We start from the raw sequence: 26168 nt of genomic DNA on the forward strand, positions 1-26168 counted from the left end.
CATGTCATTCATCTCTGGGAAGCATTCTCTCTCTACAATACACAACTAGAACTCGTGTTTGAAGATCTTGGTTGATCTTGGAAGCATTTTGGCTTTGAGTAGCTTGAAGAACACATGTATGGTGTGCTAGGGATAGCCACCATCAGGTTTGGACGTTCTTGTGCCTCTGAATAGTTTGCCTGGTGTGATTTCAGCTTTGCAAGTGTGATTGTTGTAGGTTTTGGTTCTAGAGTTTTGTGTGAGTCAAAAATCTTGTGTGCTTTGTGTTCAAAAGTGTAATCTTGGTGTTTGATATGTAAAAATTTTGAATATAGTGGAAACCAGGCTCAGGTTGTCCTGGAAAACTGGATGTAGCTCTGTGATTGAGTGAACCAGTATAAAAATAGTTGTGCATTCTTCTTTCCCTCATCTCCCTCTCTTTTAAACTCTTCAAAAACTCAAGAAAACCCAATAATTTGATCTTTGGTGTGATTTAATGCGTGCTTGTGTAATCTGAGGCTTTGTACTTGTTATAAATACTGATTGTAACATGTCTTGTATGTAAAAGATTACTGTTTGAGTTGAATTTGCGAATTCTGCATTCTGCATAATTCTCCAGTATTTTAGTCGATTGATTTGTCCTTCTAATCGACTGTTTCATAGCATCAAGAACAATTTAGTCTGCTATTTTTATATTTTAATCGACTAAAAGTGTACTGGTCAGCTGCATTTACATCCAAACATTCCAGTCTATTAGATTCAATTGAAAAAGGTTTTAAGCTTTTGTAAAAGTTTTATAAAGCCAATTCAACCCCCCTTCTTGGCTAAACTTACCATTTCAAAACTAACATACTCAACTTCATCTGAATAGTTGGGGAAGCCTTCAGGCTTTTAGGATGATCTTCAAGGCGTTGTATCTATCGCCGACCCTCGAGAGCTTTTTATATTTCTATGTGATGTGTCCGAGGGATCCGATCTCGTGGCTTTCCCTGATTGGTTGTTCTAAGAGTGGTTTGATGGATATGTTTACTTAGTAGTTGAAGAAGTTTAAAGATGGTTTTTTCCGTGTAGGTGTGCTTGTGGCTGGACGAATGCTATAATATGATGATGACGGGTTCCCTAAGTTTCTGTTCTACTGGACTGAAACGCCTGCTCGTTTGGACGCGATCTCTAAGGATATGCTAGATGTTGATAGTATGCGGGTGGTGGATGTGCTTGAGAGACTACCGACCAAGATTCCTGGGAAATGGGTTTTTTGCTGTTACCTGACAGATAGTCCGGCCAGGGATTTATGTGGTAAGTTTTTGCGTTTTGGTTATTACTGGTGTTGGACTAATTTGAAGAACTTTATTTTGTGTAGGTGTAATGGCGCATCACACAAAGAATGTTGATCTTTTTGCCAAGATTCGCGAGAAGATAAGGAATGCTGCAAAGGCGAAGGGAAAAGGCTGGCTCCTTCTAAGATGAAGGGTGTTGGGAAGGATCGAAAAAGGTTGCGTGCTCTTGCGAAGACAGGTGGTGTGGGGTCTAGTGGTTCGAGTAACTTAGATTTGGGTGGGTTTAAGAAAAGTAAGATTCAAATGAGGAAATTGCGGAGAAAAGTAAGAAGTTGTCTGAGCAAATTGTTGCTTTCAAGGGCCAGAGGGACCGTGATCAGCAGGCTTGGGATGAGGAGAAAAAGAAGTTGGAGGCTGAGGTTAAAAGGTTGAAAGGAAGTGTGATGAGGGTGGAGAAAAAACTGAAAGCGAAACAAATTGAGCTAGACGAGGTTCGTGCTGTGAAGGATGTTGTGGCGGAGGAGGCCAGTGAGATCTATGGTCTATATCAGGCAATTTATTAAGAACACGTTAATCGTTTTTAGAAAGCTTTAAGGCAGACGGACTTCTTGTACAAGGAGGTGTCTGTGACCAACTGCCGGTTTAACGTGAATCTTGATGTGTACAATAATCGTATGCTGGATATTGCGGAGATTAGCCACCTCAAGGCTGAGCAAGAGGCGGTGATGGTAGGGAATGAGGAGACGGTAGGGTGACGACTCCTCCTGCCAATGTTGATGGAGTGGTGTCAGAGGGGGAGGATGGTGAGGAAGAGGCAGAGGATGCAGAGGAAGTGGCCAAGGAGGTTAATGACGAGGTTGCTGATGAATAGTTTAGTTGTTGGGGGCGAGGTCACTAAACTTTGTTTTTGGTTATTGTCATTAGGGGCGAGGACGCCGAACTTGTTTCTGTAGTTAGATTTGGTTTCTATAGTTGGGGTGCCGACTTGTTGTTGGTGGGTTGTGTGATCTGTGTAGATATCTTTGTAAAGATGGATATTTTGCTGATTTGGGTGTTTAATGAAAAATATGTTTCACTTCCTTCTACTTGATCAGAGTCTGCCTAATTATTTTTTGCGCGTGACTTATTTTAAATGCGGAGATGTTTTTTAATCGTTTTGCGATTTCCGTTAAGTGGATGTGCAATATCTTGAGTGCTTATCGCTGGACGACTTGTTGTTATGTTTGGTTTTAATTACTTCGTTGTATTCTTAGTTTTACAATATGATGCATGGGGTGGTTTTCTTGGTAGTGACTTTGGGAGCTTTCTTATGCGCTCGATCGGCGGCTCTTAGATTAGAGGCCGGGAGATTGTTGGTTGCGCTTGACCAGCGGCTCTTAGGTTAGAGGCTGGGAGATTTATTTTTGTTAGAGATCGTCCGACGGCTCTTAGATTAGAGGCTGAGAGTTCGTGCACTTAGTTAAAGATATGCTTGCAATCCTCGAACTTTCATTATTGGTAGATGGCTCGGTTAAACCTGCCTGGCCAAAACCCTCCTTAGGAAAAAGTACATCTTTTTTAACCGATACATGATTTAATTGAAATAAAATTTCAAGTGAGAGATGTTCCAGGTGTTGGGAATTGGTTCTCTCGATAGTCGTTCTAGCCGATATGCGTCGTTGCCTACTTCCTGTAGTACACGGAATGGCCCCTCCCAGTTTGGTGAAAACTTGCCGTCATGTTTCTTGGCTTTACTTGCCATCCTCTAGACTAAGTCCCATTTGTGGAAGGACCAGGGGTTGAGTTTGGACTTGTACTTTCTTGTTGCTCGAAGTTTGGTTGCCATGTCTTGGATGTCCCCCCGCTCTCTTCTTTCTACGAATAGGTCGAGGTGCGTGTTCATACGTACTTCGTTGGGGTCGTGTTCGAAATATGTCTACCTGATTGACGGTTCTCCGATCTCTACTGGTATCATCGCATCGGTGCCATAAACTAAGCTATATGGGGCTTCTTTGGTCAAGGATTGTGGGGTGCACTTGTATGCCTAAAGTATTTCTATGAGCTCCTCTGGCTATTTTCCTTTTGCGCCATCGAGCCTCTTCTGTAATTGCCCTAATATGACCTTGTTCGCCGCTTCCGTTTGGTCGTTGGTCTGCAGGTGTTCTAATAAGCTGGTGATATGTTGGATGTGGAGGTTTTGGTGGAACTTCGCCAAGCCTTTGTCAATGAATTGTCACCCATTGTCTGTGATGATAGTGTGTGGTATGTCGTATCTGTAAATGATGTTTTTCCAGACGAAACATTTGACTTGTTTGGCCATGATGTTTGCGAGCAGCTCAGCTGCAATCCACTTGGAGAAATAGTCGACTGCGACCAAGAGGAATTTAACTTGCCCTTTTTTGGGTTTGAAAGGTCCTACGATGTTCATTCCCCACTTGGAGAATGGCCAGGGTGACATTATGTGATGGAGTTCTTCCTGGTGTAGATAGAAGCAGGGCCCGTGTTTTTGGCAAGGCTGACATTTTTTGACGAAGTTGGTGCAGTCTTGTTCCATTGTTCGCCAAAAGTACCCGGCCCACAGGATTCATGTTGCCATTGTTTTGGGGCCGGAGTGGTATCCACAGGTTCCTTCATGTATTTCCTTCATGACGTAAGACACTTTATCGTTCGTAATGCACCCGAGTAGTGGTTTGCTGAAGCCTTTCCTGAAGAGTTGCCCTGTTATCAGCGTGTATCTTGCTGCCTTCTTGACCTATCCTTTTTCTTGGTTCGCTGGTACCTCCCCTTTCTTGAGGTACGTGATGAAAGGACTCATCCACGACTCCTTGGTGGTGACCTCGAAGCACTCTGTTTGTGTTTGAATGGATGGGGTCGTGAGTACTTGTTGTAGCAGGGACCTGTAGCGTCCTTTCTTTTTCGTGCTTGCAAGTTTTGATAAGAGGCCGACTCTGATATTGTCGCTTTTGGGTACGTGTTCGATCTTGAACTCTTTAAGCTTCCCTACCAAGTTCATTACCAGGTGGTAGTATTGTGATAGGAGGTCATCTTTGACCTGGTACTCACCAGTGAGGTGTCTGATAGTGGAGTTTAGAGTCAGTTTTGCATAGCAGGCATCTGGCTTCCATTTCTAGGGCTAGATGTAATCCTGCGACAATGGCCTCGTACTCAGCTTGGTTGTTTGAAGTTTTGAAAGTGAAACAGAATGACTGCTCAATGAGTATGCCCTTTGGGCCTTCGAGGACAATGCCTGCTCCGACGCCTCTAATGTTAGATGATTCGTCGACATGCATGGTCCACCATTCATGCTGGGGTTCTTGGTTTTGTAGGTCATTTGCGACGTCTGCCAAGCATTGTGCCTTAATGGGGCCGTGTGGCTCGTACTGGATACTGAATTCAGATAGCTCGACAAACCAAGATGAAAGTCTTCCCGCAAGATCTGGCTTTTGGAGAATTTTTTGGACAGGGTAGTCCGTTTTGGCGGTAATCAGATGTGTTTGGAAGTATGGTCGGAGGCGCTGTTGTGATTAGCGCGAGTGCCACCTTTTCTACCATCTGGTATCTTGTCTCAGGGTCTTGAAGTATGCGGCTAACGAAGTATATGGGCTGTTGGGTGCCATCTAGTTCTTGCACGAGTGCCGCACTTACGGCGTTAGGGGATGCTGCATGTAACATCCCTATGGAATATTACTTAAAATAAATAATAAAAGAAATAAAATATATCAAAAGTTGCATTAATAATACTCCCAATGCGGGAAAATTTAAATTTATGAAAAACACGCGCCAAAACTTATAACATAAACAAATAAAGTGTTACAAGTTCCTAAGATTCGTGTTCATAAATGAAAACATAATAAAATACATGTGAGAAAAACCCCTAGCTCTAATCCCAAAGCTAGCCCTCACTTTGTCGCCTGGACATCCTCAGCACCACCTGTATCAACATCTACTCCCGTGTAACGAATCACATGATCATCACCATACACAAACAAAAAGGGTGAGCTGAGAAAATAAAATAATAGATATAAAATATGCAAGATAAATCATACACCCTTCTTATTCATTCTACATAGTTCTTGGCCAAGACCTTAACCCCAAGGCGTTATAACCTTCAATCACACAAATGGTTAGCCTCGGACTCGGGAATATGATGCTCACACGAACCTGCCCGCTCGTGGTCCTGCCTCTACGAACCTCCCCGCTCGTAGTCTTGCTCTACGGACCTACCCGCCCGTAGTCCAACACATGTGATTTGCCAGCCCCGTACCTCCCCGAACGTGGCATCTCTCAAACGTGAGCACAGAACATACGAACCTACCTGGCTCGTATCCCCACGTGAGAGTAACTGGATATGAACCTCCCCGTTCATATCGTCACGTGTTAACCACCATCCATGAACCTACCCGCTCATGGCACAACATCTCCCGATCCAAGTGTAGCATCATTGCTCAAACAACACACAAAACAAAACAAAGGACATCAACATTTCCGCCTGACTCAGCCCACACGCCGCCAAGCGAAATGTCTCCAGACCGCCTGGCGGTACCAGCTCACCGCCAGGCACCAATGCCATTCTAGCGCCACTGTTTTCTAGTCACCGCCTGGCGGAGCACACCTTGCCGCCAGACGCTAAGGAATACAGGGACCCCTGACGCTAGTCCCATCGCCTGGCACACCTACCTGTGCCGCCAGGCGTTGTATCAGTAGCATAACCCCTCTTGTTTTTAGCACCTCAATTAGTCTAATCTGCTACATGACTCAATTCCAAGCCCCAAATAAAGACTCCTCTATGGAATGCACTTTATGGTTAGTCTACAACTATCATAAGTATCACGCACCTAAACTTTACAATGGTCAATCCATCTATTCAAGTTTCCACAATACATGAGCATTATCATTGTAAAGCAACTTTATCCATATCTATGAAGATAGTCAACAATTCAATACCTTCAATCACGTTCCCAAGTATACTACATTGTAATAAGCAGAACTTTACTTCCAATAGTCTTAGAATACTTTTCCCATAATTCCTCATGCATAGCCATACCTAACAACATTTTTCCTCCAATATATATAACTTTAACCCTATGCAATATAACATAACCAATTATCATCCACTATTGAATATATCCACAATTGTTACCTAAAATCAGTAAGTCATAATCAACACTTATCCAGTCACACATAAACGAATGCTATGCTTACAAAACATGATCTATTAACTACAATTCTCCCTTATCCCTTTCTTCCCTTAATATTCCATCCAACACCATAAACTAGTTATACTTCCAACTCTTTACCATCCACACAATTAATCACCATAGTACTTTTCCCTTTCCTATGTTACCAAATTATCTTAAACCTCACCCACTCTAAAGCTCCTCCCTTAGTTTCTGCTACCAAAATTTTGCATAACAGCCCCTGACCGCTAGGCGGGGTATCAGTGCCTGCCCAAAACAGGCTTCTTCATACCTGCGACAGATTCAACCCTTTTTCCAGTATTCATTCCCATCACTTACATTCACCGAGATATGACAATACATATATAAAGGACTAGTTTCCTGCTCTTAATTCAATTCATATAGGCTTCTCGATCTTTACTCTCTTGAATAACCCAATTCAATTCATGCACGAGTATACCTAGAACTTTGCCATATCCCGAATTTCAATTGATTTTAGACCAATAAGGTATCCGTAGAAGCTATACAAATCAATTTCAGAAACCATATTGATTCCCATACAAACAACATTAAAATCACCAAACAGAACGCGAACCGTGTCGCGCCGCCTGGCAGAATTTCATCGCTGCCAGGCGGTTCATGCCAAAACAAGAACAACGCCTATCACTGATGTGCCGCCTGGCGATAGGGATTATGCCACCAGGCGGTTTCTGGGAAAACCCAGAATTCTCAATGAAACAGTGCCGAAAAACGGATAGAAAGCATGCAATTTCAATCAAGCAACATACAAAATAGGGTTCACGACTAAACACATGCAAAACAACTCCCCTTACCTCTGATCCTCGCTCCAAATTCGGATTGAACGTGACTTTAACCCAAAAACCACCCTTGTCCTTTGCTTGCACTCCAACAATGGTTTGCACTCCAACTCCTTGCTCTACACCTTGCCAATTGCCTCTGAAAAACTTCCACCCAAACCCTCACGCTCAACTCCCAGCCTCTTTCCTCTAATCCCTTTTCCTCTCTCACAATTACTCTCTCCTAATTACCCTTTAGTGCCTTAAACGAATTTTTAATAAAAAAAATAGATTAAGGCTAATCAATGCTTAATTATCCAAGTGTTTTCCAACCCTTAGGTTACCTCTCTATTGGCTACTAGGTTTCTAACCCTTTCACATTCATGCCAAAGGAAAATTTGGCAAAAAGAAATTATTTAGTTCTCAACAAGGTTTGAACTCACATAACCCTACAATCACAAAGCAAGTGCACAACCAACTCAACCAAATTACAATTGTGATAATTCCTTAAATTTTAAGGTTATGCGATCACATCACTAAAAATATATATATATATATAACTTAAAAATTCATAATTAAATAACACCCAAATGGCACACATAGGACTCGAACCCAAGCCGTCACACACAATAAAGTACTCTCAACCAATTGAGCTAGTACCATTCCACGTCATAGGTATCTGCATTAAATACTTTAAACGCTCCTGTTACCCGCATTTATTAAATAATTATTTAATTAACTATTTAATTTTCTCGGATCTTACACTACAATGTATACTAGCAAGGGTAGTCGAGATCGGGGTTTGTTTAAGATTGGTGGTGTGGCCAATAACTGCTTAAGTTGGTCAAAGTTTTGTTGGCATGTTTCGTTTCATTCGAACTTGGCAGATTTCTTCAACAGGTTGACCATAGGTTTAGTTTTGTCCGCAAGCTTTGATAGGAAATGAGCAATGGTTGTTAACCTTCCGACCAGCCTTTGCACCTCCTTGACATTGTTGGGGTTGCACATGTCTATGATAGCTTTGCACTTTTTAGGGTTGGCCTCAATGCTTCGTTGGGTCAGCATGAAACCCAAGAACTTGCCTCCATTGACGTTGAAGGTACACTTTTCTGGGTTGAGGCGTAGGTTGTATTTTCGTATGGCGTTGAAGACCTTAGTAAGGTTTAGGTCATGCTGGGTGGGGGTTGGGTGATTTGACTACAATGTCATCAACATACACCTCGACACTATTTTTGAGTAATGGTTTGAATACTCTATCCATTAGTCTTTGATAGGTGGCGCCGACGTTTTTGAGCCTGAAAGGCATGACCTTGTAGTAAAGGTTGGCCTCTTCCGTTATGAAGGCAATTTTGATCTCGTCCCCTGCTGCCATGGGTATTTGGTTGTACCCGGAGTATGCATCGAGAAAACTCAAGGTACCGTTTCTTGCAACTAGGGATGGCAACGGGGCGGGACAAGCACGGGTTTGCTATCCCATACCCATCCCCGTAAAAAAAATTCATCCCCATCCCCATACCCAAACCCAACGGGTATTAAACTTTTGTCCATCCCCATCTCCACCGGGTAACGGGTATAATCTCGTACCCATACCCATACCCATTTTCTTACTACTTCAATATTAATTTTAATTATTTTTTATAAAATAATAAAAATATTATGATAAAGGAAACATAATATTATCAAATATTCAATATTAGAAGAATGGTTGTTTCTTCGATATCAAATACTTTAAAATAAATTATAATTGTTTATATTTTAGATTATAATACCAAATAAAATTTCATGATAACCAAAACAATTATTAAATTTGCAAATATTAATGAAACATAGTTCATAAAATTTAAAAATATTTTTTAAAACATATAAAAGAAAAACAAATATACAAATTAAAATATATTTTAAATGTTTGTTTACTTCAATATTTTTAATTCTAATAAATCTCTTTTTTATACACTAATAAAAGTTATAATACATCATTTGATCAAAATGATACAAAGAACAAATAATAATCATAATAAAAGTTTAAAATAAATTATAATTGTTTACATTTTAGATTATAATACCAAATAAAATTTTATGAGAACCAACACATTTATTAAATTTACAAACATTAATGAAACCTAGTTGATAAGATTTAAAAATATAAAAGGAAAAAAATATTCAAATTAAAATATATTTTAAATGTTTGTTTACTTCAATTTTTTAAATTCTAATGAATCTCTTTTTTATACACTGATACAAGTTATAATACATCATTTGATCAAAATGATACAAAGAAAAAATAATAATCATAATAAAATTTTGAAAAAAATTATAATTGTTTATATTTTAGATTATAATACCAAATAAAATTTCATGAGAACCAACACATTTATTAAATTTGTATACATTAATGAAACCTAGTTGATAAAATTTAAAAGTATTTTTTAAAAAAATATAAAAGCAAAACAAATATTCAAAATAAAATATATTTTAAATGTTTGTTTACTTCAATCTTTTAAATTCTAATGAATCTCTTTTTTATACACTAATAAAAGTTATAATGCATTACTTGATCAAAATGATACAAAAAACAAATAATAATCATAATAATAAAATTTTAACGTAGATCTTGTATCTTTTGAACTTCAATTATGTTGGATGGTGATAAAAAAATATTCATGACAATTACATTAAATTTTTATATTGTAGTAAATAAAATTTATTTATACAATTATAGTGAAAAAAATTATAGTATGATTGATAATGAGTTAGAAAATAAAAAATAATTAGATAAAATATATCGAAATAGTATTCTACATAATGAAAATAAACAAGAAATAAAAATATTAAAAAATTAACAAATGTTTACAAACAATTTGAGAGACTATTGAAAGAAATCGCATAAAGGAAAATAAATGTATAATTAAGGGTATGATAAGTTGAAAAATATCTTAGAGATCTAAGAAAACTTTTCAAATATCAACATATATACTCAGTGGTTGAGAAAAAACAAAAATTGTTTTAGTGAAACAAAAGAGTTCTTCAAATGAAACAAAAACTAATAATAAGAATAATAAGTAAATGATTTTTTTATATTACCTAGTAAACGAAAGATTTGTGTGCTATTAAATACTTAAATTGAAAGTATTAAACATTCTCATGTGAAAGAAAAATATACAATAAATAAAAATATTAAAAAATAATAGAAATATTCAAATGTGAGACATAAATTTTTTTAATTGACATACATTTTTTTAACATAATTACATAAAGGTTATGATAAGATGAAAAATATAATTGAAATGCGAATGAGTTTCATGACAAACCAAATAATTAGAAGAAATAAAAAATTATATATATATATATGGTTATTTAATTAATGGAGAATATTTTAATAATTTAAACGGGGACGGGTATTATGGCGGGGATATGTACATCCCCATACCCAATTGAAAAAGTCGGGGATTCCCAATACCCATACCCATACCCAGTCAATGCGGGGATTCCCCGTCAAAACGGGGACGGGTTCATGACAATTTATGTCTGACAATCTAAGTTTCGTCTGAGAGTATCTTCAATTACTTTCTCTCCTTTGCCTTGTATGGTGGTTCCAACCTGTAGCTAGTGGTCTGGTTGGCCAAGGGGGAGGGGCTTGGTTTCCCCTACTGGCTCTATCCTTGATTCACTATTGATTCGGGGGTCCAAATCTGCCGCTTGAAGAGTTGTAGTGGCTTGGTGTGTTATCTTTTCTATATTATTGGTCATAGGGGGGAAGGGGGTTGGGAGCTCTAGACTAGCCATATAACATTCTCTGGCCGCTCTTTGATCGTCGTTTATTGTTAGGATGTGTCCTGATGTTGAAGGGAAAGCGAGATGTGGTGTGGAGACTATGGCTCCAAGGGAATTGAGGGAGGGGCGTCCCAATAACATGTTATAGAAGGTGTTGCCATCTACCACGAGGTAGCAGATTGGAATGGTCTTGGTTTGTCTTCCTTCGCCGAAGGTTGTGTGGAGGTCCACGTACCCTCGTGTTAGTACTCTCTCCCCAAAGAAGCCATAGATGGGTCCATCGTAAGGGGTTAAGTCTTCGACGGGGATTTAGAGCTGCTGGAAAGTTTTCCATTAGATGATATCTACGGAGCTGCCTTAGCCAACTAATACTTTTTTCACCGCAAAGTTTTCAAGCTCCACAGTTATAACCATAGGATCGTCTTGGTTGGGGTTTACCCCTTGGAAGTTAGAATCATTGAAAGTGATTGGAGGCCTTCTTCTTCGGGATCCTCTAGATACAACGTGAATTGATTGAACGACCCTCAGCTTGAATTGATTTTTTGGTCATCCTTCCGTTGGGAACTTTTGCTCGCATTCTTGTCGTACTGAGGTCGGGGGTTTCCTTCTGTGGTGTTTCTAACATAGTGTCGGAGGTGACCTGCACGCATTAGTTCTTTTATTATGACTTGGAGGGTTTCACACTCCTCTATCGTGTGACCGTTATTCCGGTGATAGTGATAGTATTTGCTTAAGTCTGCATTGGGCGGGTTTTAGAACTTTTTGGGTGGGAGGATGAGCTCCGCTTGGAAGACTTCATCGAGGATGTGGTTCCCTTGGTTTGATTTTTTGGTCATCCTTTCGTTGGGAACTTTTTCTCGCATTCTTGTCGTATTGAGGTCGGGGGTTTCCTTCTGTGGTGTTTCTAACATAGTGTGGGAGGTGACCTGCACGCACTAGTTCTTCTATTTTGACTTGGAGGGTTTCACACTCCTCTATCGTGTGACCGTTATTCCGGTGATAGTGATAGTATTTGCTTAAGTCTGCATTGGACGGGTTCTGGAACTTTTTGGGTGGGGGGATGAGCTCCGCTTGCAAGACCTCATCGAGGATGCGGGACTTGGGGACATTGAGGGGAGCATAGTTGGAGTATTTAGCCTGCTTTCTTTCTCTGGGGCGAGCTTGATCACATGTTGATGGATCTCAGCTGGTCCTTTTTGTCTCCGTTTGGGCTGGAGGGGATATGATCTTATCTTGGTAATGTCACATTTCCTCAACTCGAATGAACATTGATGCTCTCTTTCGTAGCTCCTGCATCCCCAAGGGCGGGTGCATGGCGAGCTCGTTCGCGAAAGGGCTAGGTTTTAACGCCATTATCATGTATTGTAATATTACGTTGGGGTGAAGTCTTTGATTTTAATAGCGATCACACCAAATCTATCAATGAATGTGCGGAGGGATTCCCCTTCTTCTTGTCTGAGGTTCAGAAGGGACAGCGAGATGGTGTCGTGCCGACGGCTAGTGTCGAACTAGGTTGTGAAGGTAACTGTGAATGTGTTGAAAGAGTATATAGTATAGGGTGGTAGGCTCATCAACCATTCTAGCGTTGACCCTCTAAGCATGACAAAAAAGTATTTGCATAAGACAACATCGTTAGAGGAGTAGAGGGTGACCTGGTTGGTGTAGATGGATATGAACTCGTCCAGGTCGGTAGTGTTGTCGTAGGTGACGGTCGGCGCTTTCCATTTGTGGGGGAGTGGTGTTTCTACGATTCCATCAACGAACGGGTGTCTGCGGTACCTTTGGGACGTGAAGGAGTTGTAGTTGCCACCAGTTGTGTGGCCTGTGGGTTTGTATTCACTTTTTTCTTCAGTAATAGAGGGCTCTACTTTGGATGGGACGGGTCTGGGTCCTCCCATCGCCTTGTTTGCCTCAATTTTCCTCTTAAGTCGGGAGTTTTCCTCTCTTAGGGATTCCATTTCGTCTGCATTTCTCTTTTTATATTCTGCAAACTCTTGTTGCATTCTGGCTTGAGCTTCTAGGATGCGTGATATGTCGGATGATGGGCCAACATAGTATCAAGACAGGTAGGTCGGGAACTTGCGAAATACTCTTTGGGCCCCACGGTGGGTGCCAATTGTTCTTAGGGGACCAAGTTGTATTCCACAAGTCTGCTGAGTGGCTCTGGTGCTGAGTAGTCGGGTGAATATCTTCTTACTCTGATGAAACTCTGATGATGGTGCAAGTGTGCCTACAAAAAACACTCTAATGCCTAAGTAAGCGCTGGTGATGTCAGTAGTTTCAGGGAATATTTAATGCGTAATCAATGCATAGAACAATGTGCTATTTATACCTTTTTACCTGTGAGTCCTACCTGGGATGGGCTTTTGGGCCCAAATACCTTTTTCAGCTGCCTTTGGATCCAATAGTAAAGAGGAAAATTATTAGGAGGTCCTTCAGTAGTTGATGGTAAACGTTAGTGGGTTGCTGTTGTCGGATGCCGCATACTCGAGAAAATGGGGGTTTTGAGTGTATAGTGCCAGGTATGCGGTCATGAGGATCTTGAATGGTCAGGTACCTCTTACTTGCCTTGATCACCTGTAGTTGGATTTGGGCTACTTGTGGTGCGGGTTCTTTAGTGTTGGGAAGACAATTTGAAGGGGTTGTTGACGATCTTATACTGTATAAAGAGGTGTTAAGCCTATAGTATCCGGCCTGCTGGATTGTTGGTGGCCGCATATTGTAGGGAGGGGTGTTTAGTATAGAGTATACGACCCAGAGAGTTGCTAATGGCCGCATGCTATAGAGTGGAGCGTCTGGTGCGGAATATGCAGTCCAGGGTTGATGATAGTCGCCTACTTGGATGTGTATGGTTGTCCCCGGTGCATGGTTTGGTTGGGACAACTCATATAACGTCATGACCTCTCACAAATTATGGAAAATGGGTAACTAAGTCCATGACAATGTTATCCCATTTCCGCTCAAAATTTCTAATTGTTGCAACATACTTGCAGGTCTTTGATGTTCCACCTTTGTCTTCTAATATGTTAAGCAAGTTACCACAAAATTGGCTATATCTCTTTTCATTCCAGGCCACCACTACATCTTCTTAAGGTCATGATACATCTTAGTCACGCCAAGATGCATGCTAAGACCACTTCTGTGCCCTTCTTCAAGAATCAACTTCTTTAGTTTTATCACTATAGGTACACAAATTCTTCCTTTAAATCTCAAGATACCATTTACTTTAAAGGCAAAATATCCTCCCTAGCTTAAAAACAAGAGGATCTTCCAATTTTTTATTATTAATCATCTCCAAAAAATCACTGGTTATGACCATCTAACTACAACTCATGTAACTGTCTCAACCATACAACGAATCAGGTACTACCATATACCGTAAACGACCATCAACGATTCTCATGCTGCTTACCTTGTACTAAGAACCTCTTAGTACGCAGTAAGCGGCCAGCGATCCTCAAGTCGCTTACTCTATACTAAGAAACCTCTTAGGACACAGTAAGCGGCCACTAGCAACTCATAAGCCGCTTACTTCATACTAAGGAATCCCTTAGTACACAATAAGCGGCCACTAGTAACCCATAAGCCGCTTACTCTATATTAAGGAATCCTTTAGTACACAGTAAGCGATCACCAACAACCCACAAGCCGCTTACTCTGTACTAAAGAACCACTTAGTACATGACAAACAACCACCAATAACCCACAAGTTGCTTACTTTGTATTAAGGAACCCCTTAGTACATAATAAGCGGCCACAAACAACCCATAAGCCGCTTACTCTGTACTAAAGAACCCCTTAGTACACAATAAGCAACCACCAACATCCCATAGGCCACTTACCCTATACTAAGAAATTTCTTAGTACATAGTAAGCAGTCTATGGATTGCTAGTGACTGCTTACTGCGCACTAAGGGATTCCTTGGTGCAGATTTAACGACCATAAGCATCCAACTAGCATATTTAAGATCTGCTAAATTTAATTAATTAAATAAATAAATAATTAATAAATGTGGGTAGTGGGAGCCTTTATAGAATTAAATACTGACATGTGTGATGTAAAAAAGTACTAGCTCAAATTGTTGAAAGTACTTGATTGTGTGAGAGGACTTGGGTTCAAGTCCTATATATGCCATTTATGTGTTATTTTTAAATTGTGCATTATTTTAACAATATAATTGAATATGGGGAGTGATAATATAATGATATATTTATAGGAATTATCACAAAACATGAATTGTTTGAATTGTTGTGCATTTATTTGACATTGGCATGGTTATGGGTTCGAACCTTAGTAGAGACAAATGAAGCTTTCTTTTTACCAAAGGCTAAATTGGAGAGAATTAAGGCAAGCCGTTGGGAGCGAGGAAGAAGTCAAAGACTATTCAAGTTTAAGCAAGGATTTCCAAGTTAGGGGAGCTGGACTTCGTTATTCTAATTCCTGTTATTATTCTTATCCAGAAACTGCCGCTAGGTGACTCATGCATTTGTTGATGGTTTCTGGGTTCCTGCGAGGAACCACCTGGCGGCAAGGAACGTGACACCAGGTGACATATCTTTGATAACCCATTTTCTAGGTTTTGGTTGAACAGCCTAGCGATGATGCACTACCGCCAAGCGACGCAGGCTATTTTGGCTCAATTCTTGGGTTTTCTGTGTTCTAGGTGATTTTTAATCGGTGGAAAGGGTGGTTAGATCATTAATTGACTAAATGGGAGTGATTAATTATGAAATCTTAAGGTGATAAGGGGAAGATTGGATGATCATGGCATAATCTTGTTCTAGGGTTGAACATTTGGGGATTTTGAGGTTTTAGATGAAATTTCATGAGCAAGGGTAATATAATTTAGGGTATTGGAAGCATAATGTAATAATAGTACCCATAAGTGTATGATAAAAGTGTATTGGATGGAAAACTTGAGAGACCAGTGCGAAATGGGGAAGTTGGAATTCACACAGGTGTAGGGCAGAATTCTAGATTTCCCAGAACTGATGCACCGCTTGACGACAGGCTAGGTGCCGCTAGGTGCCAACGCAGAGACAAGGAGTTCTGTGTGGCTCTTGAGTACAGTGGTGAATTTGGAGTTCTGTGGAAGTAGAATGTAATTAGAATACCAACTTTGGGCCATTGGACAAAGGCCTGAGATAGGTCCTTAATGATTTAGTAGTATGAATCAATTTGAGTTGTGGTGGGATTGAAAGAAGCATGGAAATATCAACCTTACAGTAAGGGCATCATTAAATTAGGGTCCTGCTGAATTGTAAGGCATAATACAATTATGAACTTAAGTGTCAATGAAGATGCACGAGTTGGATTGCGAGGTGGGATTGCATAAGTGAAAGAAGTGTTATAATACTAAGGTAAGGTATAATTGGTAGGTTGCCTTGAAGAGAGTAGGGAGTGTTGTTATTGGACACTGTGATAGGTCAGTTAGGTTGTGACTGTGGCTTAAAGTTGAATAATATGGGTTGCACTTAATGGGTTCTAAGTGATTGGTATGGTCAAAATAATAAATTTACTCATGAGTATGTTTATGATAGCAAGGCATAAGAAATGAGAATTCATGACCAAAGAATGGAAATTATGTGACTGGTAATTAGGCGATGCATCAAGGAGGGGTTGAGAAGGACTGGAATCACATCTGAGAGGCCATACCAGTATAATTCGCTGTCCTGGTATAGCGTCTGGCGGTGGAGTCTGGACCGCCAAGCGATAGCTACACTTATAGTAGCTCTGGGCACGCGTGGCGCCTGGCGGCAGAGATCGTTTTGCTAGGCGATAGTTGCAGGGATAGTGAGTGCAGAGGTGCTTGGCGCCTGGTGGTACGTGTCCCCCACCAAGTGGTCTGGAAGCGGGTTTCGCCTAGCGGCTCTAGAGCAGCGCCAGGCAATAACATAGTGGCAGTAGCTTTGATTACTTTGGATATGCGTGGTCTACAAGGCTTTGGTGATATCTCAAAGGTCAGCTTGCTGGTGTTCCTTGAGTTGTGGCTCAAAACGTATCCCGTGAGTTGTGGCTCAGGATAGGGGTTAAACACGTGGCATTCCTTGAGTTGTGGCTCGAAATGACATCTCTTTGAGTTGTGGCTCGGGATGATGGATGAACACGAGGAACTCTTGAGTTGTAGCTAAGGTTGGCGAGTGTTGTCGGTGTGAGTGTGGGTGTTGTGGCACGTACAGATGGGTCTAGTTAGATTGCCCTCCTTCCTATTACGCTGATGAGTTTGGTAGTCTTGGGACGTTATGAATGTTATTCGTATTGGGAACTCCACCTGGCGTTACGGAGTGTGGTCCGTAGCATGGTTTCCCGCATGTGCTCTACCAATTGTGGCTGGTAGGTGTGGCAGCAAGACACCTTGAGGTACTTATCAGAAGACGTAGGACACGAGTGACATGGTGATGACCATGTTGTGTGGAACAAAGGATATGAGTTCCTTTGGTGTGATTGAAATTATATGATTTGTATGCATATGTTTTATTCTGTTAGCTCACCCTATCTGCTTGTGTTTGGCCATGATCGTGTATTGTGTCACGGTGAGCAGATGATGTTGTAGGTAGATCTGATGAGACATTGCAGCGGAGCGGGGGAAACTCATGGGAAACAATTTTATTGAGTTTTTATCATTTATGGTTTTGAATAAAGTTGTAAACTATTATGAGACCGATTCAGTATTTTATTGAGCTTTAAGAATTTTGAATTTGGAGTTGCCTTTATTATGTAATAAAGATTTTAATTTCCCGCATTTTTTGGAATTTCAATTATATTAAATGAAGTATTAATATTATTTCTATTTTATTTTAATTAAACTTGTAATATCCGGTCGGGATGTTACATCATACAATGAAGAAACCTCCATAGATGCACACAACCATCAACGTTTTACAAGCCACACACAATGTGAATAAGTAACAGCCTTTTCCATCCACTCAACTAACTATGCGGCCCAAAAGTATCCAACACCCATAACCCACATGTCGGCTTACCAAGTACCGTAGACTTAGAATCTCCCACAAGGTATACAGTACCTAGCCATGGTGGCTCGTAAGCCGCCTACTAGCAAATATTAAGGGTTCTTGTAATTTCACCCAATTCTATTGGATCTAGAAATCGTTAAAAGAGGTATTTGGGCCCAAAGGTCCATTCCAGGTAGGACCCACATGTAAAAAAGGTATAAACAACACATTGTTCTATGCATTGATTACACATTAAAATATTCACTAAATTCCTAACATCACCAGTGCTAACTTAAGTATCAAAGTGTCTCTTACAAGCACACCTGCGCCATCATCGGAGCTTCACCAAAGTAAGGAGACGCCAAACCAGCAACTGGACACTAGAGCAATCTAGTAGACTTGTGGAGTTCAACTTGGTCTTGTAAGAATAGTAACCATTGCACAACTAATGAATGCATATTTTTGCCCTCATTTAGTCTTTAATAATGGAATTTTAATTTATTTTTGTGCTTAAAATATTAATTTTATCGACATTTCTAATAATTAGGCTATTTGAGCTTGTGTGATAAAAATGGTTTAAGAAATGTTTTTTAGATCCATAAATTAGTCTTGGATATTCTAAAGTTTGTAAATGCAGCTGAAGTCAAATTTGGTTCATTAAAGATTTGAAATTAAATTGTTCCAAGTTACGAAATAAAGTCAAAATCAGTAAATTCAAGAAAGAAGTATATAAAGAGCTGAATACACCCCTAGCTTTTACAAACACACCCCCTTTTTCAAATGGCCACACAAAAACCTACTCATACACCCCTATTTTTCTAACTTTCACCTTTCCTACCTCTCACAAAAATCGGACCCAATAATAGATTGCCAAGTGTCAATCCTTCAGTCACTAAACTGTCCAACCAAAACATGTTATGTCATCAATCATTGCACACACATCTACACCAACCACAAGCTGCCACCTCATCATCTTTAACCTCCCTCCAAGCCACACAACCAGAACCTACATTATGCCCAACCACCATCATAGTTAGCCATAATAACATCGGTAAACATGCACACGAATTTGTTGAAAAAATAATAGTAGATCTGAAACTGCAATGAACCAACCATGATGAACCAAGGGTTGACGGACACCTCCAACTATCAAGGCACCAACATAGTTTTGAACCAGACTGCCATCGCCGCATATAACCTCGAAGTAGTGTTAATGCTAGTGTTATCAAATTTGACATTGTTGCTGGGAACACGGTTATAATTGTTATCATTTTAGTTCTTATTTTATTTTTTTTATTTTTTTTTATTTATCATTAATGTAACATCCCTGTTAGACATTACTAATTTAAATAATTAAAATAGGAAATAAGTATAAAATCACATTTATGATAATTTCTTTTCCCAAAATGCGGGAAAATTTACAACATTTATTGTACCGCAATAAATCAAAATCCACAAACTATGATTGTCGATTACGAGTCTGGTAAGATAAATGTTTACAAAATGTTTAAAAAAACCATAAAACAAGAAAACATCATAAAGGTTTTTCCCAAGCTAGCCCCTCTTCGAATATATGTTTCACCAATACCACCTACAACATCACCTACTCCCGTGTAACACATTACACGATCATCGCCAAACACAAGTAAATAGGGTGAGCTCAACAGAATAAAAGTGCACTACATAAAATAATAAACAACCATTCAATATTTCAACACTTCTAATACTCCCAAGTCTCATCACATAGTATATTATTCTCTCATAACCAACCAGTCTCCTTTCTTGCATCCCAACGCCTCTTGGGAAGAACAAGCAACAACCCTTACCCGTTCACCAAAACCCGGTAAGAGCATTACTTTTCTTAGGACTTACAACCAACCACCCTTGCTTGCTCACCAAAACCTGGCAAGAGCACAACCCTTACCTGTTCACCAAAACCCGGTAAGAGCGTTGCTTTTCCTAAGACTCACAAGCCGCAACCCTTAATCCTCGACCTCCAAATCTTCCTCTGAATGCCTCTTGATTCTACACCCTTTGATGATTACATTGATCGATCTTTGTTGCTATGAGTGTCTACTCGCCTCTGACTACAGGCCACAACCTAATAGTCCACACATAGGAATAAATTTGTCATGACCACAATTCGTAACACCAAGTGGAGTTCCCCAATACGAACCATATTTCGTATTTGTCCAAGACTACCAAACTCATCGGATAACACCGAGGAGGGAAATCTTCTAGAACTCTTCCGTGCGAGCCACGATCTCGCACACTCCACTGGACTTCCAAAACCATCAGGCTACAATCTCGAGTGGCCATGTGTTACCCCAATACAAGTTACACTCATAACTGGACCCCTAACAAAGCATCGCATCAAGATCTCCATCCAAAGCTGTGTAGAATCCCTCGCGTAATCCATCACTACATCCAAAACCGCCTAGCACAACACCCACATCGCTGGTTAAGTCGCGTTCTAGACCACCTAGCAGAACATTTGGCATTATCGGGCGCCAACCCACTGGATTTTGGTCCAAGCCCAATTCTACAACACATTGTCTGGCGGGACCACTTCCGTCGCCAAGCACCAACTCTCGGGTTTTACTCCAAAGTTCACTTTGTGGCCTATCCCTGGCGGTTTACAACACTCTGCCAGATGCCACATTAGTAATTGGTAATTTACTAGTATTTAGCACTCTAAAATAGGTTTCAATTTACACAAGACACTCAGTTCACACAAAACATGCATCCATGACAAGTAAATACACTTTCATATCATTAAGTTGAACTCAACTACACAATATCACATGGTCACACATCAAACACAACCATATCCTTGTTTTTATACATCCCGAAGAATCACAATAAATCCACATAAAACCATCAAAACAAAGTGTTATACCCAACACACAATCCTGGACAATCAAACAATATACAAACTAGGAAGAACACATAACCATTACCCCAAAATATCGCACATGCAGTAAAATAGTAATAATGATAATAATATAAACAATAACAACAACAACAATAATAATAATAATAATAATAATAATAAAAATAATAATAATAAATAAAATGAAACAATAATAAAAAAAATAATACTAATAAGATAAAATAATAATAATAATAAAATAAAACAATAATAATAATAAAATGATAAATAAAATAAAACAATGATAATAATAAAAATAATAATAAATAATAGTAAAATTAAAGAAAATAATAATAATAATAAAAATAATTATAAAATAAAATAAAATGAAAACAATAATAATAATAATAATAATAATAATAAAGATAATAAAATAATTATAAAAATAATAAATAAAATTTTAAAAATAATAATAATAATAATGAAAATAATAATAAAATAAAATGAAACAATAATAATAAAACAGTAATACTAATAAAATAAAACAATAATAATAAAATAATAATAAAGATAAAATAAAGCAATAATAATAAAACAATAATAATAATAAAATCATCAATAAAACAAAATAATGATAATAATAACAATAATAATAAAATAATACTAAAATAATAAAAATAAAAATAATTATGAAATAAAATAAAATGAAAATAACAATAACAATAATATTAAAATGAAACAATAATAATAATGAAAATAATAATAATAAAACAATAATATAAAACAATTGTAATAAAATAAAAGAATAATAATAATAATAATAATAGTGAAATAAAATAATAATAATAATAATAATAGTATTAAAATAATAATAATAATAAATAATAATCATAAGTGTGTTGTATATAAAAGAAAAACCATAAACATTAGGATTAGTCAAAAAGAAAAATCATAATAACCATAATAAAACAGGAAATGACCGCTATCCTAATCTGAATTCCTTGTTCCCAATTACAATCTTAATGCTTGGTGATAGCAAAAGTCCCACTTTGTGATTCCTTCTACTTTTCCGAAGTAAATAGGGTTCCAAATTCCCTCTCAGCTCTCTTTTTTAGTGCAGGTTACTAGTGTCTATCAAAAAGGGTATCTTCTTACCTTAATTCCACTCTTATTTCCACTTTGCAGCCCTTGCTTTAATTCACTTAATTACAAAAACGAAATTTGCATTAAGACTAGGTTAAATGGTCATTCAATTGTCATTACCTTGTGGTTTCCTAGCCTCTCCATTTGCTATTGAAGATGGCTAGGGTTTTTCTAATCCTACTCATTCATGCTAAAAAAGAAATTTGGCCAAAAAAGAAACTTATTCTACCTAAGCCAATGTTCGAACACACAACCATCCAATTTCAAAGCAAACGCACAATCAATTCATGTTTCATGATAATTCTCATAAATCTAGGATTATATTATCACCCATCATGATCACATATATTATTAAAAATTAATAAACAATTAAATTGATGATGAGTGTGTATTTTTGCCCTCATTTAATGTTTAATTCTAGGTATTTAATTGAATTTGTGTGCTTAAAGATTGATTTAATTGAGATTTCCTATTATTGGGTTTATTGAGCATAAAATACAAAAACATGTTAAAAATAACTTTTTCGTTGCATAAATGTTCTTTGGGTATTTTGATGTGTGTTAGTGCAGCTGTAGCTAAGTTGAGCTCATGGAGGTGTGGAAATAAATTGCTTAAAGCTTCATGACACCTTAAAGATAAATCCAAGAATAAGAAATTATAAAAATCACAAAAATTCAAGCCAAACATTGCACGAAGATGGCAAGAAAAGCTTGAAAAAGTGAAGAAGTTTGGCTAAACCAAGAAGAGAGTACAAAAAATTGGACCTTGCGGTTTTCTTTATCTTTATGATAAAAGATAATTTGGGAAAATATATCTTTAGATATTTTATTTGATATTTTTAAATAATTATCTTATTTAATTATATCATAAAATATTAAAAAATAATAACTACCAAATCTTTTAAATATGACAAGATCTTCTTAAATCTTTTTAGTTCCACAACAAACAAATATATCTTGAAGATATTGGATTATTTAGAAGATAATTTAAGGAGATTGCAAAGGGTTGATTTGAAAAATTAATACAAATACTAATTGGTGATAATTTATAATATATCTTTAATTAATTAATTAATTAAATTATATTAGATATTGATATTATCAACCAATTATATTTGTCAAATTGTTTATATCTCTCCAAATATTTTTAAATATTTATCTTTATCTTTATTTTAAAAGATATTTGAGAGATTTTAGCAACAGAAAAGCTCAATCCAATTCCTATATAAAGAGACCAAGGGAAAAGCACAAAAAAAAAAGCTCGACACTTCGGAATTTAGGAACCCTTAGGGGGTGCCTAATTTCTTTCTCTCTTTTCTTCTTCTATTTTTATTTTATTTTGTATTCTATGGAGTACTAAACTTCTTGAGTTGATTCCATTTGTTCCTGCAAAGAATGCGGCTTGGTTCTTAAGTTATTATCTAGTGCCCCACGGTGCCAATTGTTCCTGTAGAGAACAAATAAGATATGTTAGACACAAGCGTTACCTTACTCCAGTCCGCAATCTCCTCAGTAGGCTTCCTCCCAGTCGGTACATGTTGTTTGTGGATATCTCGGTGTGAATTGGTTTGGACCAAAGGGAGGTTACCTACAAAAGAGACTCTGATGCTCAAGTCAGCAAAACCTCTTAGAAAGTCAAATCTCGTAATTAGGAGAGTAATGAATGTGTACCTTTAATTCGTGGGGTCCAGGCATATTTATAGGTTATTAATTATGTCTGGCCACATCATGGGCCGGGCCTCTATTTGGGCTATAGGTGGCTTGGGCCTTAGCCTAGGTCCCTTAGTTCGATCGTTGTGTGCCCTATGGGTCTTAATGGTAATGTTTTGAATTTTTCAAGTTCTTACTTAGTTTCCTAAAGTTATTGGCCTAGACCGGTTACTCTTTAGCGGCTTAGGCCAGTTGCTCTTTTAGCGGCTTAGGTCGCTGTTGCTCTTTTAGCGGCTTAGGCCGGTTACTTTTATTCGCTCAGCATATATATGGTGATTGTTATTATTTGCGTTCTTGGTGGTTACGTAGACGAGTTTTATTGTTATTATTTGGCTAGGCCGGCTAGGTGTGGTACACTAGTCCCCTAGCCTTTAAATGTGATGAACATTGTTAAGGCTAAAAAGGTGAAGAGGTTTGCAGCAGGTGAAGGGGTGTGAGAAGTCTAATCCAAAGGCGCTTTACGCCGTCATTTTTTATGCTCTTGACCTTTGGTGTGCCTTGTGACGATTGGTATGGGTTGTGACTTTTGGTAGGAAGAAGTTGTGGCGTTTGGAATTCATGCTTATAAATGAAGATGTTGTTGAAAGTGTGCTCATGTTGCTTCATTTGTAAAAAATCTGAGATTAGTTACTGTTGTGTATGGCTTTGTATTTGCAACCTTCTCTGCAGGTGTTCCTTTGCATTTTTGTTACGAGGCTGAGAAGTCCAACGACGTGGTTGTCGCTCATAAGTCGGCCTGGTTTTAACAAATTGGATGCTTTTACCCAATCTTTTAAACACTTTAAAGATGGGTTCTTTAAAGTGGTGATAAAGCAAGTTGGTCGTTCGCATTTTTACACTGCTGACGGCAATACTAAGTTCTTATTTTTCTAGACCGGCAACCCTTGGAGGTATAAGGTCATGGCGAGGGAGGAGTTGTCGGTGGCCGACAAGAAGGTGGTGGATGCAATGATGCTCTTTAGCGATAAGATGCCCACTAAGGGCTTAGTTAGGGTTTATAATCTGGTTCATCCGATTATAGATATTGAAGGTATCTTTTTGTAATTTTGAGTGTTACTTTATTTTTAAGCATTCTGACGGTTGTATGTTGTAGATTGCAGGTTATATGGCACGGATGGGAAAGAAGAATTTGACGCTCTTCCAAGCGTTGCGGAAGGAGAAGGCGGCTAAAGCTAGAGCCGTTGGGAGCACTGAGGTTCCCAACTTGCAAGAGTCACTAGTAGATGTGCATGTGCACGGTGGAATGAAGAGGAGGGCGGAGTTGTCGGCTAGGCCCGGTAAAGGAAAGGATATGAAGAAAGTGCCGACCACCTTGATGGGGCCAGGGTCGTCAAGTGGAGATAAAGGACCGGAGGCTGGATTGATTGAGCTTCCGGAGGCAACTGTGCGAAAAGACATTGAGATCAATATGCCGGAATCACTAATTGATTCGATTGACAATATGGAGCCTAATGCCTTAGTGAAGGCTATGGTTGAGTTTAGCAGCAAAATACTAATATTGGGCCGGCGGGTGGGATCTTTATATCAGAGAGAGTTGAAGGAGGGGAGTCGGGCTAAAGTCAAAGAGTTGCAAGGAAAGGTTGACAAGTATGCTGAGGAGAAAGAGGCCTGGAAAAAGGAAAAAGAGGAGTGGGAAGAAGAAAGGAAAAGGCTGTCAACGTGGAAGGTGTGTTGCCTAGACTCAGAAGAAAAGTTGAAGGGCCAGATTGCAGATCTGGAGGCCGATTATGATGAGGTGAAAGAGAAATATGACGGGTTGGAGGTGGAGATGGAAGATTTGAAAAACTATGTTATCTAGGAGCATATAAACGGCTTCCAGAAGGGTTTGCAACAAACAACCTTCTTCTATGAGGATGTTGATGTTAATGATGCGAGGTTTGATGTAAATAAGGATGTCATGGATTGTGTGCTTGTGGATGAGGCGGAATCTAGTCCCGAGGAGGATGGGGGAAGAGGACGGAGGAGGTGGATGTGAACGTTGATGGCAAAGCTGCGAAGGATGCTAACCAAGAGGCGACTTAGAATCGTTATTTTAATACTTCCAATTTGATGTTGATTCTAAGTTTGTAATAAACCATACACTAATTACTTTTGTGCTAATGTGATGAATGCTTTGTGTATGCTTTGTTGTTTATTGGATACCGTTAACTTGTGTTATAGCGGCGCGTTTATGGTATGATATAATCGTGAGTGGGAGTTTGATGTATGTAGTGTTTGCTTTAGAGTGTTTAGTTCGATAAGAAGTGTTACGGTAAGCCAATGCGATTTTGCATTAAGGGTGTTCGACCCAGGCCGCTTACTTGTGGTAAGGGTGGGGAACTAAAAACGAATTAACATCAAGTTAAGGGTGTTCAACCCAGGCCGCTTACTTTTGGTAAGGGTGGGCAATTAAAAATGAATTAACATCAAACTAAGGGTGTTCGTTGTCGTTGACGCGATCATATTAATACTACTAAACTATAGCAACTTCAGTATTGCTAAGATAATAGTCAAGAAAATAGAAAGGGTAA

General features: G+C 38.6%; 1 protein-coding gene across 1 annotated transcript; it reads right to left on the bottom strand.

Moving 5' to 3' along the window:
* Nucleotides 1–8079: 8079 nt before the first annotated feature.
* LOC114191211 lies at nucleotides 8080–12938 on the bottom strand. Its single transcript, XM_028080389.1, has 3 exons — nucleotides 12633–12938; nucleotides 8519–8677; nucleotides 8080–8406 (listed from the first exon to the last, which is right to left on the bottom strand). The coding sequence occupies exons 1-3, from the start codon at nucleotides 12936–12938 to the stop codon at nucleotides 8080–8082; spliced, it is 792 nt and encodes a 263-aa protein (XP_027936190.1).
* Between the last annotated feature and the right edge of the window lie 13230 nt (nucleotides 12939–26168).

The sequence above is a fragment of the Vigna unguiculata genome, chromosome 7 (genome assembly GCF_004118075.2).
Source record: "Vigna unguiculata cultivar IT97K-499-35 chromosome 7, ASM411807v1, whole genome shotgun sequence".
Taxonomy (NCBI): Eukaryota; Viridiplantae; Streptophyta; class Magnoliopsida; order Fabales; family Fabaceae; genus Vigna; species Vigna unguiculata.